Genomic DNA, 18,797 nt, shown 5'->3' on the forward strand with positions numbered 1-18,797 from the left:
CTCGAAATGACTTTAATAAACCATACAGAACCATACAACAGCACTGGTCAGTTCCTTAGTAAATGGATTTATTTTTAAAATATTTAAAAGCCTGCTAGTGTCCCTGTGCCTAAAAACCTGAAGAGCCTCCTTGATGCCATCGTGATTAATTTGATTGGGCTGTGTGGGTGGGGCCAGTTTCTCATATTTCTTTTGGAAAACCTGCCCAAAAACTTGTGGAAACTCGATTTGAGCTGGATGCGATCTGCACTTGAAACTCCTCAACCTTTTGCACTTGTCCACCATGGCAGATTTTAAACAAACCGCGTTGGAAATTTTATTCATTCGCAGAATATCATCATCGCTGACAAAGCCAGCATTATTGTCCATCCCTCATTGTCCTCGAGAAGGTGGTGATGAGGCATTTTCCTGCACATCCGAGGGCAGGTGAAAGTCACCTCATGGGTGGGTCAGGAGTCACATTTAGGCCAGACTGGGTGAGGACAGAGGATTTCCTTCCCTAAAGGACATTTAGTGAACCAACTGGGCTTTTACAACAATCCCACTAGTTTCGTGGTTACATTAATTGATGAGACTGACTTTTTACTCTGGTAATTGAAGTTAAATTTCCCATCAGCTATTGTGGGATTTGAAATCATGCTCATTCATCCAGGCCACTTGAATTACCAGGCCGACATTACACTACTGTAGCCTCCAGCCAGCAGTAATTCCTCAGCAGAATGTAAGCAAGCAATTCTACATGGGGGGGCGTCACCACTGAGTTCAACGCTGTCCTCTCTTGTGGTCAGCATTGCTGGGTAGAGATAAGGAGCTGGAAAATTTGGGCAGGTTCCCCTCCCCCGGGAAATCCTGGAACTTCCTGCCGGGCCTAGCTTAGGCATGGGCGACATGGGCATGGTTGGGTGGCAAAAGATGACCGAGATAGGTAGGTTCTTGATTGGTAAGGGGATCAAAGGTTACGGGGAGAAGGCGGGAGAATGGGGTTGAGAAACTTATCAGCCATGATTGAATGGCGGAGCAGACTCGATGGGCCGAATGGTCTAATTTCTGCTCCTATGTCGTATGGTCTTATGGTGGGAAACCCTGAAATGATGGTGAAAAAATAGGTAACGTTTCAGTATTTTTTTTCTCGCAGGCCCTTTGTGGAATTTCGAGCGTCTGAGTTGCTCAGTAATCAGGTTGAGCAGAAACGCCATCACTTCCCCTACCCAGAATCCTTCAATAGGGAGCTGCAAGAGTGGGCAACCAGTTTGTGTGATTCGCAATGAAGTGTGGAACAACCATTGGCAGTGTGTGTCGGGTGAGTAAGCGGCTGGAGGTGAGCCTGGAGTGAGCTGGGCGGGTTGGAGCCGTGTGTGATTGTCACATGTTGAGCACAGAGTAGGGTAACTGTCTCACCAAGGGGAAGGCACATGGAGTGGTGCTGAGAGTGTTCACTGGGCAGAACCACAGTTACCAAGGCTGGTGGTGGGCACCAGGTTAATTCACACTGGCTTCTAAATTAACCTGTAAAAAAGCCAAAGGAACGCCTGTGGTCAATGCCAAGAGTTTTACTTGTTCAAGGAAGGAAATCTTTTTAAAAAATATTTAAACCTGAAGATGTTGCAAATGAGTCATTCATTCACTGTTCTGTTGAAGAGTCATACGGACTCGAAATGTTAACTGTGTTCCTCTCCGCCAATGCTGCCAGACCTGCTGAGTTTTTCCAGGTATTTTTGTTTTTGTCTTTTCATTCGTTTGCTGTTAGTTGCAGGTGAAATTTACCTGTATCCAATAACAGGTTGACTGTATTTCACAGAGGGTTTAGAATTTAAAAGCAGGATTTCTTTTCAATAATAATAACTTATCCTTAAAGAATTGACGGTAAAATACACGTTTGCCCAGGGATCCACCTTCCCTAAGTGGCCCCTGCTCCCGATCCAACCGCACACTGTGGGAGCGCCCTCACTACATGGACTGCTGCAGTTCAAGAGGGTGACTGGCCACTTTCTCAAGGGATGGGGCAATAAATACCAACCATGCCAGCGATGCCCACATTCCATGAATAAATTAAAAAAGTGTCCTTACAAATGTTGTAACAGCCTCAAGCAGAAGACGATATCTAATTCGACACAGATCTAGGGCTTCACAGTTTTTTTCTTGGTTGTGCTATTTGTCTGAGAGATGGTAACTGATCTCACTGTGGGCTTTGTCTCAAGGAATGTAATCGTTGGCACTTTCACAAGCTGCTAGCAAATTCCTCTCCTTCCCTGTGTAATTAGCATTCTCCTGCATCGCACAGCATGATTCGATTTTGGGGGCAGGTGCAATCCAGTTGTTCAGTGTCTGTCCCTCTCATTTACTCCATTTAGCAGCACGTGATGCTCCAGAAAATAACCCAATGCATTAAAGCAAAGCTGCCCTCACCAATCCCTCAATGTGTGGCCAAACCATGGTGTAATGGTTGTGTTACTGTCCCCCCCCCAGTGATGCTCAGCTCCACTCTCACCACAGCTGTTTGAATACTTTGACCAACTTGGCGAATTAAAAGAAAAATGTCCGCTCTCAGTTAAAGTGACCACCAAGCTGTCAGATTGTCATAGAAACCTAACCGGTCCACCAATGTCGCTTCAAGGAAAGAAAGCTGCTATCCTGACCAGGCTGGGTCAATATCTGGCTCGCGACCCACACCAACATGGTTGACTCTAAACCGAAATCTCATGGCATCTGGGGGTGGGCAACAAATGGTGTCATTATTAACAATGCCCACATCCTGAAAATGTAGGAAAACAGTGTAGGAGACGTAAGGGATCCTTAGTCCTCCTTAGGGAGCACCCTCCAAACCCACGACCGCTATCATCTAGAAGGACAAGGGCAGCAGATAGACAGCAACACCAGCACCTGGAAGTTCCCCTCCAAGTCACTCACCACCCTGACTTGGAAATATATCACCGTTCCTTCACTGTCACTGGGTCAAAATCCTGGAACTCCCTCCCTAACGCTTACTCTTAAGCACATCCAGCTGGACATCTGTTTAGCAGCAGAAAGAACTCCCTAGTATGAAACTCGACAGCCAATTTGCACACAGCAAACTCCCACAAACAGCAATGTGATAATGAACAGGTGATATATTTTTTGTGATGTTGGTTGAGGGATAAATATTGACCAGAACTCGCCTGCGTTTCTTTGAAACAGTGTTCATGGGATCTTTTATGTCTGCATAAAGGCTTAAAAGTGGACAAATCTCCAGGTCGGGATGATTTGTGTCCCAGACTGCTGAGGGAGGCAAGGGAGGAGATCGCAGGGGCTCTGACCCAAATTTTTAATTCCTCTCTGGCCATGGGGGAGGTGCCAGAGGACTGGAGAACAGCTAATGTGGTTCCACTATTTAAGAAGGCGTGTAGAGATAAGCCAGGGAACTACAGACCAGTGAGTCTCACATCAGTGATAGGGAAACTGTTGGAGAAAATTCTGAAGGAGAGAATCTATCTCCACTTGGAGAGGCAAGATTTGATCAGGGATAGTCAGCATGGCTTTGTCAGAGGGAGGTCATGCCTAACAAATTTGATTGAATTTTTTGAGGAGGTGACCAGGTGTGTAGATGAGAGTAGTGTAGTTGATGTAATTTAGCAAAGCCTTTGACAAGGTCCCACATGGGAGACCTATAAAGAAGGCAAATGCAGATGGGATACAGGGCAATTTGATAAGGTGGATTCAAAATTGGCTTAGTTGTAGGAGACAGAGGGTGATGACAGAAGGATGCTTTAGTGACTGGAAGCCAGTGTCCAGTGGCGTACCGCAGGGATCTGTGCTGGGTCCCCTATTATTTGTCATTTACATAAACGACATAGATGATTATGTTGGGGGTAGGATTAGTAAGTTTGCGGATGACACAAAGATTGGCCGGGTGGTTAACAGTGAGGTTGAGTGTCTTGGGCTACAGGAATATATAGACAGGATGGTCAAATGGGCAGATAAGTGGCAGATGGAATTTAACCCTGAAAAGTGTGAGGTGATACACTTTAGAAGGAGTAATTTGACAAGGAAGTATTCAATGAACAGCATGACACTAGGAAGGTTGAGGAACAAAGGGACCTTGCCGTGTGTATCCATAGATCTCTGAAGGCGGAGGGGCATGTTAATGGGGTGGTGAAAAAGGCATATGGGACACTTGCCTTTATCAATCGAGGCATAGATTACAAAAGTAGGGAGGTCATGTTGGAGTTGTATAGAACCTTGGTGAGGCCACAGCTGGAGTACTCGGTGCAGTTCTGGTCACCACATTATAGGAAGGATGTGATTGCACTGGAGGGGGTGCAGAGGAGATTCACCAGGATATTGCCTGGGATGAAACATTTAAGTTATGATGAGAGGTTGGATAGACTTGGGTTGTTTTTGTTGGAGCAGTGAAGACTGAGGGGCGACCTGATCGAGGTGTACAAGATTATGAGAGGCATGGACAGGGAGGGTAGGGAGCAGCTGTTCCCCTTCGTTGAAGGGTCAGTCACGAGGGGACACAAGTTCAAGGTGAGGGGCAGGAGGTTTAGGGGGGATGTGAGGAAAAGATTTTTTACCCAGAGGGTGGTGACGATCTGGAATGCACTGCCTGGGAGGGTGGTGGAGGCGGGTTGCCTCACATCCATTAAAAAGTACCTGGATGAGCACTTGGCACGTCATAACATTCAAGGCTATGGGCCAAGTGCTGGTAAATGGGATTAGGTAGGTAGGTCAGGTGTTTCTCGCGTATCGGTGCAGCCTCGATGGGCCGAAGGGCCTCTTCTGCACTGTGTGATTCTGTGATAATGAGGAAGTTTAATATCCCATTCGAAGCTGAAACATTTAGTAAAAAATGCCCAGGGTGAACATGCCCGTATTGGTTGGTTATTACTTTATATAGCTCAATGATGCAGAAGGAATGATGATGATGACTAATATCTAGGCTGCTCATTTTGCTTTCAATAAAATTATCATTATTAACTGTCACCTGTCAGTGGTGTGCTGAATTTCACGGCATTATGCAACTTCTTGGCTGCTTCCTTTCCAGTTTGGCACTGTCTCTGAACACCCCTCAACTCAAATATAAAAACAAAAAACTACCGCGGATGCTGGAAATCCAAAACAAAAACAGAATTACCTGGAAAAACTCAGCAGGTCTGGCAGCATCGGTGGAGAAGAAAAGAGTCGACGTTTCGGGTCCACACGACCCTTCAACAGAACTGACCCTTCAACCCCTCAACTCAACCTGCTCCAATTAATAATCATCTGCAAACTTGCCTGCTTTGCGTTTGGAGTGCCAGATACAGACGGTGCCAGTGCCCGGCACTGATCCTTGGGTTACTCCACTCGTCACCTTGGGCTGGATTTTCGTGGGTCCCAATTGGGACCGAAATGGAGGCGGGGCCGGGAAAAGTGCAGATCCGGAAGTGCCGCCTCCAATTCCCAGTTTCACCGCACGGGAAATAGGCCAGGCTGTGACCCCTGGCTGTCCGCTGTTTAAGGCTGATAGCATGTTTTAAAGATGGCCAGTGAGGATTCGCCGATCACAGAGGCGATCCCAGTTGGGAAGGCCTCATGATTTGGCCTCTGATGTGTGAGGCCATGACCTGTGACCTGGAGGCTGAAGAGTGTTTTCTTCTCCACAGTCTATTCAGAAATGCAGCAATCTGAGGTGTATCTGTGTCACCCATAGTCAGAGCTGGCAGGGTTTTGGATGGGAGAGTGTTTTTTTTTCCCAATGGCTTATTCAGCTAATGTTTTTTGTTAATTTTGACAGTTCTATGGGCATTCGAAGGAATTGCAACATATTATTATTGGGCCAAAAGTGAACACTCGAGTGCGTGAGGGGATTGAGGGTGGGCATGGGGCTGAAGGGGGTAAGGAGAGGTGAGGGGATGAAAGGGGGTAAGGGGATAAGGATGGGTTTGGGGGATGAAGGAGTGGTGAAGGGTATGGGGGTGGCAGTGGGGGACTGATCTGCAATATTTTCTTTATTGCTTTGATTGACCAACGTTCTCATCTACAAAGAGACCTCGAAGCTGTGCGACATCAGCGTTGGCCCGCTTCTGCCTCTGGGCCTGTTTTTGCCTCTGGCCTGCTCTACAGGCCAGTCTCCAGCACACGCCCACTTCCCCAACACAAAAATAGGGCAAGTCAGCTCTTCCAGGACAGAGATAGAGTCTCCGGGTCAGGAAGATTCTCGACCCCCCAGCACCAATCTCAGCCACGAAAATCTGGGCCCTCGCCCTGCCCTGACCTCGCTCCCCTGACAAACCCCCAGCTGCCCTCTATCTTCCAACCACTCACTGCTCTCTCTCTTCTGACTGGTTCCATAGGCCCAACTCTCTGTAAAGAGATTGAAAACAGACAACCATGGACTAGAGAGAGTGCAGAGGGGGCACACAAGTCTAGATTAGAGGAACGAGTATCCCTTAGTCTGGAGAACAGTTATAGGGCAGGAGGAATATCGGGATTATGAGGAAACATTCTTACTGTGCAGAGGACCACGATCAGAAACTTGAGTTTAACACTCTGCAGCTTATAATTTGAAAGATAATAGACTTAAGTTTCTATAGCGCCTTTCAGGGTCATCCCAGAGTGTTTTACAGACAATGAAATATGTTTGAAGTGTAGTCTTTGTTTTAATGTAGGAAACACAGCTGCCAATTTGCATACAGCAGCAAAAACAACCACAAGCAGCAATGTGACTAATGACCACACAGTCTGTTCATGGTGATATTGGTTGAGGGATAAGTATTGCCTGGAATCCTGGGCAGAACTGCCCTGCTTTACTGAAATAGTGCTATGGAACCTGTAATCAGCCGTCTGAGGGAGCAAATGTTTTATTGACTCATCTGAAAGACAGTAGGTCTAACAGTGCAGCATTCCTCCAATGCTGCACACAGGCAGTGTCAGTCTCAATTTTGTGTTCAGGTCGATGGAGTGGCACTGCAGTCTACAATCTTCTGACTCACAGGCAGGAGTGCTACCCACTGAACCACAGCTGACATTTATGACTCACAATTTTCTCTTCATTAACACGATGATCAGAAACGACAGGCGGAGAATTCAGTATTTTGCAGTCTATGGAAAGGACAATGGGACAGTTCCTGTAAGAGGCAGTTGTGATCCATGACAGCAATTTACATTTAGACATCCAGTTGAAAATCTAATCCTTGGGCTCTCTGTCTTTCAAGGGAGATGAATGGGAGGTGAATGTCCTTATTCCAGTCCAACTCAGGCCCCCTCCACCAATTCTCTTTCTGCTAAATTTGATGACTGTATCGGTGCCATTTCTCATTCTTCCCAGAATTGGAAAACTTCACCAACTTTGCTTCCAATTTCCATCCTTCTCTCAGTTTCTCATGGTCCATCTCTGACACCAGCCTTCCTCGATTTCTCTACCTCCGTTTCCGGGGATAAACTGCCTGCTAATATTTACTTCAAGTCCACTGACTCTCACTTCTGCAGACCCTTCCTCCCTAATGGACTCCATTTCATTCTCCCAGTTTCTCTGTGTCTGTCACATCTGATGCAACCTTCCACAACAGCGCTTCTGACATGTCTTCCTTTTTCCTCGTTCAAGGATCCTCCCCTCAACCACTGTGGTTAACATGGCCCTCAATCGTGTCCAACCCATTTCCCACACTTCAGCTCCCACCACTTCCCCTCTCTCCCAGAACTGTGACAGCGATCCCCTTGTTCTCACCAGCCTTGGCATCCAACTGATCATCCTCTGCCATTCCTTCCCCCTCCAGCATGATGTCACCACAAAACATGTCTTGCCCTCGTCTCCCCTGTCAACATTCCAAAGGGACCGTTCCCTCTGCAAAACCCTGGTCCACTCCTCCATCACCCCCAACACCTCACCCCCTTGCCCTGGCACCTTCACAGGAAAGCACAGGAGCAGTAACACCTGCCCTTTTACCTCTTCTCTCCTCAACGGCCAGGGCCCCACACACTCCTTCCAGGTGAAACAGTGAGTTACTTGTCCTTCTTTCAATTCAGTCGACCAGGTTCGCTATTCACAATGTGGTCTTCTCTGTTGATGCTGAAATCCTGTCACAATGAAGTGCGTGCTGTAGTTGTAAGTGAGATTAGCTGTTACTAATTGGGGAAAGGTTAGGGCATTATTCTTAAGTATATATAAGAACCGGTTTCCATCTGTGTGGTGGGTGGAAAAGGGAATGTGTGTCTGTGTTCTCTGGGCTTTGCGAATAAACTTATGTTAAGGAAAAATGGGCTTCAGATTCCTCCTTTGCTCATTGAACGAACAGCAAATTATAATATCCTCCATCTACGCCGAGGAGATCGAGTGAAGGCAATTTGCAAAGTGGTCACCAGTCTGCAGCCATGACCCTGGGCTTTTGGTCACTTGCCATTTTAATGCACCAACTTGCTCTTGTGCTTATGCTTCTTGTCCTCAGCCTGCTGCAATGTTCCAGTGAAACTGGAGGAACAGCACCTCATCTTCCGACTAGGCACTTTACAGCCTTCTGTACTCAACATTGAGTTCAACAACGTTAGACCATGAACTCTGTCCCCCATTTTTATTGCGTTTTTTTTGCCATATGACAGGCAGAATCTCGTTCTTCATGCTTTTGCTTTCAGACAGAGCTGTTCATCCCTCTACCATTCACACTCAATCTGGACCAAGACTTTGTTTCTTTTCTACAACCATTACCACTCTCTTTGCCTTTTGCCCCACGACATCTATGTCAATCTCTCCCTCCCTCTACCTTATCCTAGACCTTCCCTTTTGTTCTTCCTGCCCCTCCCTGCCCCTTTCAATGGCATCAAATCCATCACATTTCTACCTTTCTTCAGCTCTGAACAAGAGTTGTACTCGACTCTTTCTCTCTTGACAGGTGCTGACAGGCCTTCTGAGTATTTCCAGCGCGTTTTGTCTTTATTTCAGATTTCCAGCATCTGCAGTATTTTGCTTTTGTTTATATGAACGTGAGGGGAGTTGGATGGAGTGTAGCAAACCCAGAACCCAATTTCAGAGAGGGGAGAGGACAAAAGTTCAAGTCAGACCCAAATGGAAATCTGGGATTGACATCAGCAAGTGCTGCTTCACACAGAAGAGTTCTAGCAATAGTGTAAAATGGACAAATGGAAATTAAAATCAGTCAGGGGTGTATAACATGCAGCTCGTCAAATATCTTCTGTTTTACCCTTTTAACCTTACCCCACAGTACGGTCAATATACGAACATATGACCCAGGAGCAGGAGTAGGCCATTCAGCCCCTCGAGCCTGCTCCATCACTTAATAAGATCATGGCTGATCTGATAGAAACCTCAAATCTGCATCCTGCCAACCCCCGATAACGTATCGCTCCATTCCTGACCAAGAATCTATCCACCTCTGCCTTAAAAATATTCAAAGACACTGTTTCCACCACTTTTACAGGAAGAGAGTTCCAAAGACTCACGACCCTCTGAGAGAAAAAAAGTTCACCTCATCTCCGTTTTAAATGGGCGACCCCTTATTTTTAAACAGTGACCCCTAGTTCTAGATTCTTCCACGGGAGGAAACATTCTTTCCACATCCACCCTGTCAAGACCCCTCAGGATCTTAACAAAAAGCTAAAAGCTACTGCGGATGCTGGAAATCCAAAACAAAAACAGAATTACCTGGAAAAACTCAGCAGGTCTGGCAGCATTGGCGGAGAAGAAACCAGTTTATATTTCTCCCTTCTCCTAACTATGCGTCAGTGCTGCCGAAGGGCCATGAAGGCTCGAAACGTTAACTGATTTCTTCTCCGCCGATGCTGCCAGACCTGCTGAGTTTTTCCAGGTAATTCTGTTTTTGTTTCCTCAGGATCTTACATGTTTTGATCAAGTCGCCTCTGACTCTTCTAAACTCCAGCGGCTACAAGCCTCACCCATGTAATCTTTTCTCATAAGACAACCCGTCCATTCCTGGTATTAGTCTGGTAAGCTTTCGCTGAACTGCTTCTAACAAAATGTGGAACTGACTCTGAATAGGCTTGCAGAGGTGAATATTCTGGGAATCAGGAACAGCTAAATGGTCTGGTCTTTCTGGATGAACAAGGTTAATTGAGATGGCCTTTCTCACCTGTGTCCATCTTTCAATCGCTTGGGCCAGGTACTCAGTGGTGCCATCCCAAACTTTCATCAACCCGTTCCCCAGCAAGGAACCAACAAGCAAAGGGCAAAAAGAGGCTGCCTTGTATTTTCTTTTCTCAACTTGGCAAATATCAAACACGCGCTCAGATTAAATGAGAGGTACTCTTCAGAAAAGTCAGTGTGTACATAACTTGAACATTAAAGTAGTCTTAAATCAATAAAAAAAGCACAAAATAGACTTGATAAAGAAATGTCCTCATGCTGTGGCAAAACATATAATTTTTTTTTAGATATTTTTAGACGCGGGAATCGCTAACATGGCTGGCATTTACTGCCCACCTGAGTTGTCTGAGGTTTCATACAACCAAGTGCTCAATAACTTCAGAGGGCAGTTAGGGGAACTGGTGGTGTAGTGGTATTATCACTGGACTAGTATTCCAGGGACCCAGGGTAAGGCTCTGGGGCTCTGGGTTTGAATTCAATAAAAATCTGGAATTAAAAATCTGATGATGACCACGAAACCATTGTTGATTGTCATAAAAAGCCATCTGGTTCACAAATGTCCTTACCCGGTCTGGTCTACATGTAACTCACAGCAATGTGGTTGACCCTTAAATGCCCTCTGAATAAGGGCAATTAGAGATGGGCAATAAATGATGAGCACATTGGTTTGGAACTGGAGTTATGTACAGGCTCAGACTGGGTAAGGATTCAGGTTTCCTTCCTTTAAGGAGATCAGTGAACAGGATGAAATTTTATGACAGTTCAAAAGCTGCACAGTCACATTTACGAACACCAACTTTTTGTTTCCAGAATTTAAATTGAATTCAAATTTTCAAGCTGGCATAAGTATATTAAAAACAAAAACAGAATTACCTGGAAAAACTCAACAGGTCTGGCAGCATCGGTGGAGAAGAAAAGAGTCGACGTTTCGGGTCCACACGACCCTTCAACAGAACTTTTATAAGTATATTAAATGCTGATCACCGACATTTTAGTTGCCAAGAGAAAGGAAATTGTGCATCAAATACTTCCAGGTGAAACATTTAGAAGATGAATTTTCAGAGGTTTATTGGAAATTCACCAAGGCTCCTTCGACAGCACCTTCCGAACCCTCGACCACTACCATCTAGAAGGACAAGGGCAGCAGATAGATGGAAACACCAGCACCTGGAAGTTCCCCTCCAAGCGACTCACCATCCTGACTTGGAAATATATCGCTGTTCCTTCACTGTCGTTGGGTCAAAATCCTGGAACTCCCTCCCTAACAGCACCGTGGGTGTACCTACACCACATGGACTGCAGCGGCTCAAGAAGGCAGCTCACCACCATCTTCTTGAGGGCAACTAGGGATGGGTAATAAATGCTGGCCCAGCCAGCGATGCCCACATCCCATAAATGAATTTAAAACAGTCTTCTAGAAACTGGATTAAGCAATATCACTGGGTGTTGAGATTACAAAAAGGTTCCTTTAATAAACATAGGTACAGATGTTAAACTGTTCTCTCAGGTGAATGCAAAAAATTCCACACCGCAATATTGATGATAAGCAGGGAGTCCTCTCCAATGTCCTGGGTCAATATTTATCCCGTAATTAATACCACTAAAAGTAAATTATCCTGTTATTATAACATTGTTGTTTGTGGAATATTGCTGCATGTAATATGGCTGTGTGTACCTTATATTACGACAGTGAGCATACTTCAAAGATACTTCCTTGGCTGTAAGGCTCTTTGGGACAGCATTGAGGTTATAAAAGGTGCAGTAAAAAATGCAAATTATTTCTTTTCTTTACTTGCTAAATACATCCTGTCTGTACACACTTCCTGTCAATGTTTCCATTGTCAATTCTAACCTTCACATTGATAATGGGTGCTGATTATGTAAATTTATCAATCTTTAATTACACCTCTACTTTGCCATGCCAGATGTGGAGACACTCCAGCATCACCTCTGGCAGGAGAGTGGAACTATAGTGCAATCAATTTACCGAGCCAAATTCCACCATAAATGCAGACATAATAATTTATAACAACAATAAGGGTTGAATATGTAACTTTATGATGGAGCCTAGACCAAACATAGCCCAGCTTGTAATGCACTTCATCCAAAAACTGCACATAAGACCATAAGACATAGGACCAGAAATGAGGCCAATCAGCCCATCGAGTCTGCTCCGCCATTCAATCATGGCTGATAAGTTTCTCAACCCCGTTCCCCCGCCTTCTCCCCGTAACCTTTGATCCCCTTATCTATCTCGGTGATGTCAAATGTGATTAACCAGAAGTACAACAATGCCTGAATTTACATAGTGCCTTTAATGCAGTAAAACATCCCAAGGTGCTTCACAGGAGCGATTATCAAATGGAATTTGACACCGAGGCACATAAGGAGATATTAGGACAGGTGACCAAAAGCTTGGTGAAAGATTAGGTTTTAAAGACTGACTTTAAGGAGGAGAGAGAGATGGTCAGGTCGAAGGAGGGAATTCCGGAGCTTAGGAACCAGGCGGCTGAAGGCACGGCCAACAATGGCGGAGCGATTAAAATTGGGGATGTTCCGTTCCAGAGTCCGCTCCGTGGAGCAGGATGAGACGTGCTCACGTTTCTTCTTCCAAAAGGTACACAGAGAGCGCTCTGTGATCAGCAGCCTGAAGGAAGAAGACGGCTCAGTAAAGTCATCACGGTCCGACATTCTGAGGATCAGCAAATCCTTTTATGCCGGATTGTATGACGTGAAGCCCACGGACAGCACGGCCTCCCAGTCCTTCCTGTCCTCTATCACGGAGGTCTTAGACCACAGTACGCGGGAGAGCCTGGACAAACCGCTAACTCCTGATGAACTGACTAAGGCCCTCGAGTCCTTCGAGAAGAGTAAAACCCCCGGAAGCGACGGCTTGCCGGCGGAGTTGTATTCGGCTCTGTGGGACTTGATCGGCCCAGACCTGCTAGGAGTGTACGAGAGTATGCTCCTGGCCGGTAGTATGTCAGAATCCATGAGGAAAGGCATCATCACCCTCATCTACAAGCACAAGGGGGAAAGGGAGGAAATTAGAAATTGGCGACCCATTTCACTGTTGAATGTGGACTATAAGATTCTGTCCAAGGTCATCGCCAACCGGGTCAAATCCGCTCTGGAATTGGTGATTCACCCTGACCAGACCTGCTCTGTGCCAGGCAGGAAGATCTCTGACAGCCTGGCGCTGCTCAGGGATACGATTGCCTATGTACAGGACAGGGGTGTGGATACCTGCCTCATCAGCTTGGATCAGGAGAAGGCCTTTGACAGAATATCGCACACCTACATGGGGGATGTGCTCTCCAAAATGGGGTTTGGGGAGGGAATTCGAAATTGGATCCAACTGCTCTACACTAACATCAGTAGCGCAGTCTCAATCAATGGGTGGGAAACAGATAGCTTTCCGATTAAATCTGGAGTCAGGCAGGGCTGTCCTCTCTCACCTGTCCTTTTCGTGTGTTGCATAGAACCCTTTGCCGAGTCCATCAGGAAGGATCCGGGCATAAGAGGAGTGACGATCCCAGGCAGTGGAGGCACTCAGGTAAAAGCCTCCCTGTACATGGACGACGTCGCCGTCTTCTGCTCGGATCCGCTGTCGGTGCGCAGACTGATGCACATCTGCGACCAGTTCGAACTGGCCTCGGGAGCCAAGGTAAATCGTGGGAAGAGCGAGGCCATGTTCTTTGGGAACTGGGCTGACCGATCCTTTGTCCCCTTCACTGTCAGGGCTGACGGCCTGAAGGTGCTGGGGATATGGTTCGGAGGGACCGGGGCATGCGTTAGAAACTGGAAGGAGCGAGTGGCTATGGTGAAAAGGAAACTGGGCATGTGGGAGCGACGCTCCCTCTCCATTGCGGGTAAGAACCTGGTCATCAGGTGTGAGGTACTCTCGCTGTTGCTGTACGTGGCGCAGGTCTGGCCCATTCCAGACTCCTGCGCGACGGCGATCACTCGAGCCATCTTCCGCTTTATCTGGAGGTCGAAAATGGATCGTGTCCGCAGGGACGCGATGTACAAGCCTCTAGATAAAGGGGGAAAAAACGTGCCCAACATCGCCCTCATACTGATGGCCACTTTTGTGTGCGGCTGCATCAAGCGGTGCGTAGACCCTCAGTACGCAAACACCAAGTGTCACTACGTGCTGAGGTTCTACCTGTCCCCGGTGTTGCGAAGGATGGGTCTGGCCACGCTGCCGCGGAACGCTCCAAGTAGTTGGACCGTGCCGTACCACCTGTCCCTGGTGGAAAAATTTATGCAGAAAAACACCTTTGACCACAAGTCCATCAGGCAGTGGTCAGCACGTAACGTCCTAGAGGCCCTGAGGGAAAAGGAGAGGGTGGACCCTGTGGGATGGTTCCCCGAGCAGACTGTCAAAGTCATTTGGCAGAATGCCTCATCGCCAGAACTTTCCAACAAGCACCAAGACGTAGCTTGGCTGGTGGTGAGAAAGGCCCTCCCCGTCAGATCCTTCCTACACGCCAGGAGGCTCACCCCCTCTGCACGTTGCCCTCGAGGTGGCTGTGGTGGGGAAGAGACCGTTGTTCACCTCCTTGTGGATTGTGCCTTTGCAAAGAAAGTCTGGAGAGAGATGCAGTGGTTGCTGTCGAGGTTCATCCCGAGCAGTTCTGTGACACAGGACTCTGTGCTCTACGGGCTGTTCCCAGGGACACACACCGAGACAAACATCGACTGCAGCTGGAGGATCATCAACTCGGTGAAAGACGCGCTTTGGTCTGCCCGAAACTTGTTGGTCTTCCAGCACAAAGAGTTGTCCCCGACCGATTGTTGCGGACTGGCACAATCCAAAGTCCAGGACTACGTGCTGAGGGACGCACTAAAGCTTGGGGCAGCTGCCGCAAAGGCGCAATGGGGAAGGGTCGCTGTCTAAGACCTTTCTACCACAGCGCACCGAGAGACTGGGAACTGTTTAGAGCCCCTCGGGCTGTACAGATCAAAATGAAAGGCTGTAAATGATTGTAATATTGTTTGTACTGATGCACCTGGTGATACATTTTGTAAAAGTTTAACCTGGATTGTACCCTTGTAATGTTGTTTTTGAAATGGTTTGGAATGTGATTGAAGATATTTTATGAATAAAGTATATTTTTGCATAAAAAAAGATTAAAATTGGGGATGTGCAAAAGGCCAGAATTGGAGGAGTCCAGAGGTCTCGGAGGACTGTAAGGCTGGAGGAGGTTACAAAAGGAGGTTGATTGAGGCAATGGAGGGATTTGGACATGTAGATGGGTACTTATAATCGAGACATTGCTCATGTAAATCAAGCCAATGTAAACCTGGACATAGCAGTGAATGGGGGTGTTTGGTGTGAGGAAGGATGTGGACAGCTGAATTTTCGATGAGCTCAATTTTACGGAGGTTGCAAGGGGGGTGGGGGGAGGTCAACCAGGGGAACACCGGAATCACTGGCTGGAATTTTCCAGCACTTCCCCCCCTCCCCTGGTAGCAGCAGGTTCCCCGGCGACGGGGCCGGTGTGATCCATCGGCAGGACTGGAGGATCCCTCCAGCCTGAGGGGCTGGAAAATTCCGGCCACGGACAGACACAGTGCGAATGGCCCGAGCCATTGCTCAGAGGGAGCCAAACATATTCTGAAATGTGACATATGCAAATGAGGCCATTTAGCCTCTGGAACCAATTCTGCAATTCAATCAGATTATGTCTACCCTGTCTCTGAACTCCATCTACCGACCTTAGTTCCGTAACTCTCAATTTCCTTACACGGCTCAAAACTATCATCTCAGCTGGTCGAACAGCATCTGTGGAGAAAATTGCTGTCAGACCGGCTGAGTTTTTCCTGCATTTTCTGTTTTTGTTTCAGATTTCCAGCATCCGCAGTATTTTGCTTTTATAAAAGCTATCAATCTCAATTTTGAAATTTTCAATTAACTCCAGCCTTAACAGATGGAGAGTGTTCCAGATTTTCACTATCATTTCTGTGAAGTTCTTCCTGACATCAGCCTTGAGCAGCCTGCCTCTAATTTTAGGTCATAGCCCTTGGCCTGGACTACCCACCCCCACTGGAGAAAGAGATTCACCTTATCTATCCAACTAAAATTATCCTATCTCCTGAAACACCTCAACCAGGTCAATCGCTTTTTTCTTATTCATTCCCTGGATGTGGGGCATCGCTGGCTAGGCCAGCATTTATTGCCCATCCCTAATTGCCCTTGAGATGAGCTGCCTTTCTTGAGCCGCTGCAGTCCATGTGGTGTAGGTACACCCACGGTGCTGTTAGGGAGGGAGTTCCAGGATGTTAACCCAGCGACCGTGAAGGAACGGCCGATCTATTTCCAAGTCAGGATGGTGAGCGACTTGGAGGGGAACTTGCAGGGGCCTACGCTAATACTCTGGGGACGAGAGTTCAAATCCCAGCATGGCAGCCGGTGCAATTTAACTCAATTAATTAATAAACCTGGAATGAAAAGCTAGTCTCAGTAATGGTGACCACGAAACCATTGCCAATTGCTGTAAAATCCCATCTGGTTCACTAATGTCCTTTTGGGGAAGGAAATCTGCTGACCTTACCTGGCCTGGTCTACGTGACTCCAGACCCACAGCAATGTAGTTGGTTCTTAAATGTCCCCCATGAAATGGCCTAACAAGCTACCCGGTTGTGCCAAACCGCTGATTCGGTGGTACTGAAGGGGGGATACAAGCCCAGGGTGTGCAACCTGTCCTCATAATTTAACCCTCTGAATGTAACTCCCACCCCAATATGGATAAAGTGTGACAGCAAGGTATTTGTACCGAGATCTCACTAAGGAAGGAAGCTACGAAGACTGCTATTCTTGTGTCTTGGCATTTCCTCCCGGTGGTGATCCGCTCCTTGGAAAACCGGTTGCAGTTGCTTTAAAACGAAGCCGATTCCTCGCCGCCGAAGGACACGCGTGTTGTTGTGTGTCTCCTCCCCGGATGCTGAGATTGACAGGTTCTGCAGAGCCTGCTGTGTGTGTGTTGTATGTGTGTGTGTGTGTGCTTTATATATTGTGTGGGCGCTTTGCAGAGAGCAGTTGTTCCGAAAAGGACAGATCAGAGAATAAGACTGTGCAGTAATTTTCACTCCCTCGCTCCTGTGGTGTAAGCAGAAATGAGAACCAATTAAAATAATTTCCCCTCTTCCATTTGTTTTTTAAAAAAAAAATAGAGAAAGACCTGTCCGATTGATTGTTTGTCATTGAGCGGAAGGATATGTTTTAAATCGCTACAGGCTCAGCAGTGAAGAGAGAGAGAGAGAGAGACGAGACCAGAGAAAGAGAGAGGACTGAGCTCCGGGCTGTGTCAGTTTGCTGCTGGTGAAATTAACATGGCGAGCGACTCTCCGGCAAGAAGCTTGGATGAAATCGACCTCTCGGCTCTGAGGGTGAGTAACCCAGAGCAGAGCTTTTCATTGTACTCCAGACATTCCTTTATTCCCCCAGATACATTGTTTCCCCCCCACCCCCCTTCCCCTGTAGGACTGTCACAATACACAACTCATCAATGTAGCAGCTGTATGTAACCGCGATGTACAATGTTACACTACAAATTGTCTATCGGGTCCCCAAATTGTCAATTCAGTTAGGCAAGGGGAGGAAAATAACACATTTTTTTCTCTCAAGCGAGTTGCACGTTGTGTTGATGTGTTAAGCCCCCTTCTGACACGCTCACTACCGGACCAATTTCGCAATGAATGGGGCAGAAATTGAACATGTTTAATTTTAGACGTTTTTTCATTCATTCATTCATTCATTCCCCGCACTGCAAATGTGAATTGTTTTAAATTGGAGGCATTTTTTCTGGCCTTAAACGCCTTTCCTCTGTGTGTGTGTGTGTGTGTATGTCCCTTCCTAAATCCGCACAATGTTTCATTACGGTCCTTTGTAGGGTCTCCGTTAAGAGGTTTCATTTCATAATTGCCCCTCTCCGGAAAATTAATAGCTGCTTTTGTAAAGAATCCCCTGAAATTGAGATGGCAGGTTAGAGACGAGAGATAGAGAGAGATGGGAGAGCCTCAGCTAGTACAATACAGAAAAATACAGCTGGATAGAAGGGGGGGAGGCAAACTGGGCCAGGAATATCATGCTGTCTAATTTAGCCCAAACAAAATACAGTTACATTTATGGAGGAGAATTGTTCAGGAGGGACCTGGTTTTTCAAAAAAAATCTTCAGATGAGAGGTCCATTCCTTTGTGGGTTCAGAAGTCCAGGATCCTCTGTGGTTAATGGCCATGGCCACAAAGCCTATTAGCAAAAGACACTCATTAATATATTTCATCGAAGGCAATGAGTCATTGAGGTAAAGTCACTATTTCAGTTAACCCAAAATAGTCTGCCAAAACTTGGGACATTTGAGTATTGGAGAGCTGCCAGGGAGAGAGAATCATTTGTGCCCATTTTAACTAACCTGCTGTGACCTCTTTTATTAAACCATGTTAATGATTATATATCGTATTCCTGCACGGGTGTGTCTAGGACAGAAATACAGGAGGAAAGAATTGGAGGGGTGGGGGTGGGGTGACAGACTGGGAAGGGACCGGGGGTGGGGGAGAGAATAGGGAGAGAGTTGGACAGAGTGCTGGGGTTGGGTGGGGAATGAGTGAGGGGAGGGGGGAAGGTGGAGTTCACAATCATTGGGGCACCAGTTATTGTAGATTTTTTTTTGCAATAGTGAGACTGCCTTTGTTTAGTGTGGATGATTATCAAAAAATCTC

The 18,797-nt window shown here is 46.7% G+C and overlaps 1 protein-coding gene across 3 annotated transcripts in view; it reads left to right on the forward strand.

The window, feature by feature from the left end:
* Window positions 1-1,212: 1,212 nt before the first annotated feature.
* Window positions 1,213-18,797, forward strand: part of LOC144694037 (TRAF2 and NCK-interacting protein kinase-like) — a 242,556-nt gene continuing 224,971 nt past the window's right edge. For all 3 annotated transcript variants that reach the window (XM_078564386.1, XM_078564387.1, XM_078564388.1), the window contains exons 1-2: window positions 1,213-1,300; window positions 17,315-17,467. In XM_078564386.1, coding sequence (XP_078420512.1) covers window positions 17,411-17,467 — 57 coding nt within the window. In that variant the 5' untranslated portion in view covers window positions 1,213-1,300; window positions 17,315-17,410. The remainder of the gene's footprint in view (window positions 1,301-17,314; window positions 17,468-18,797) is intronic.

This window comes from Cetorhinus maximus, chromosome 19, assembly GCF_964194155.1.
Source record: "Cetorhinus maximus chromosome 19, sCetMax3.hap1.1, whole genome shotgun sequence".
Taxonomy (NCBI): domain Eukaryota; kingdom Metazoa; phylum Chordata; class Chondrichthyes; order Lamniformes; family Cetorhinidae; genus Cetorhinus; species Cetorhinus maximus.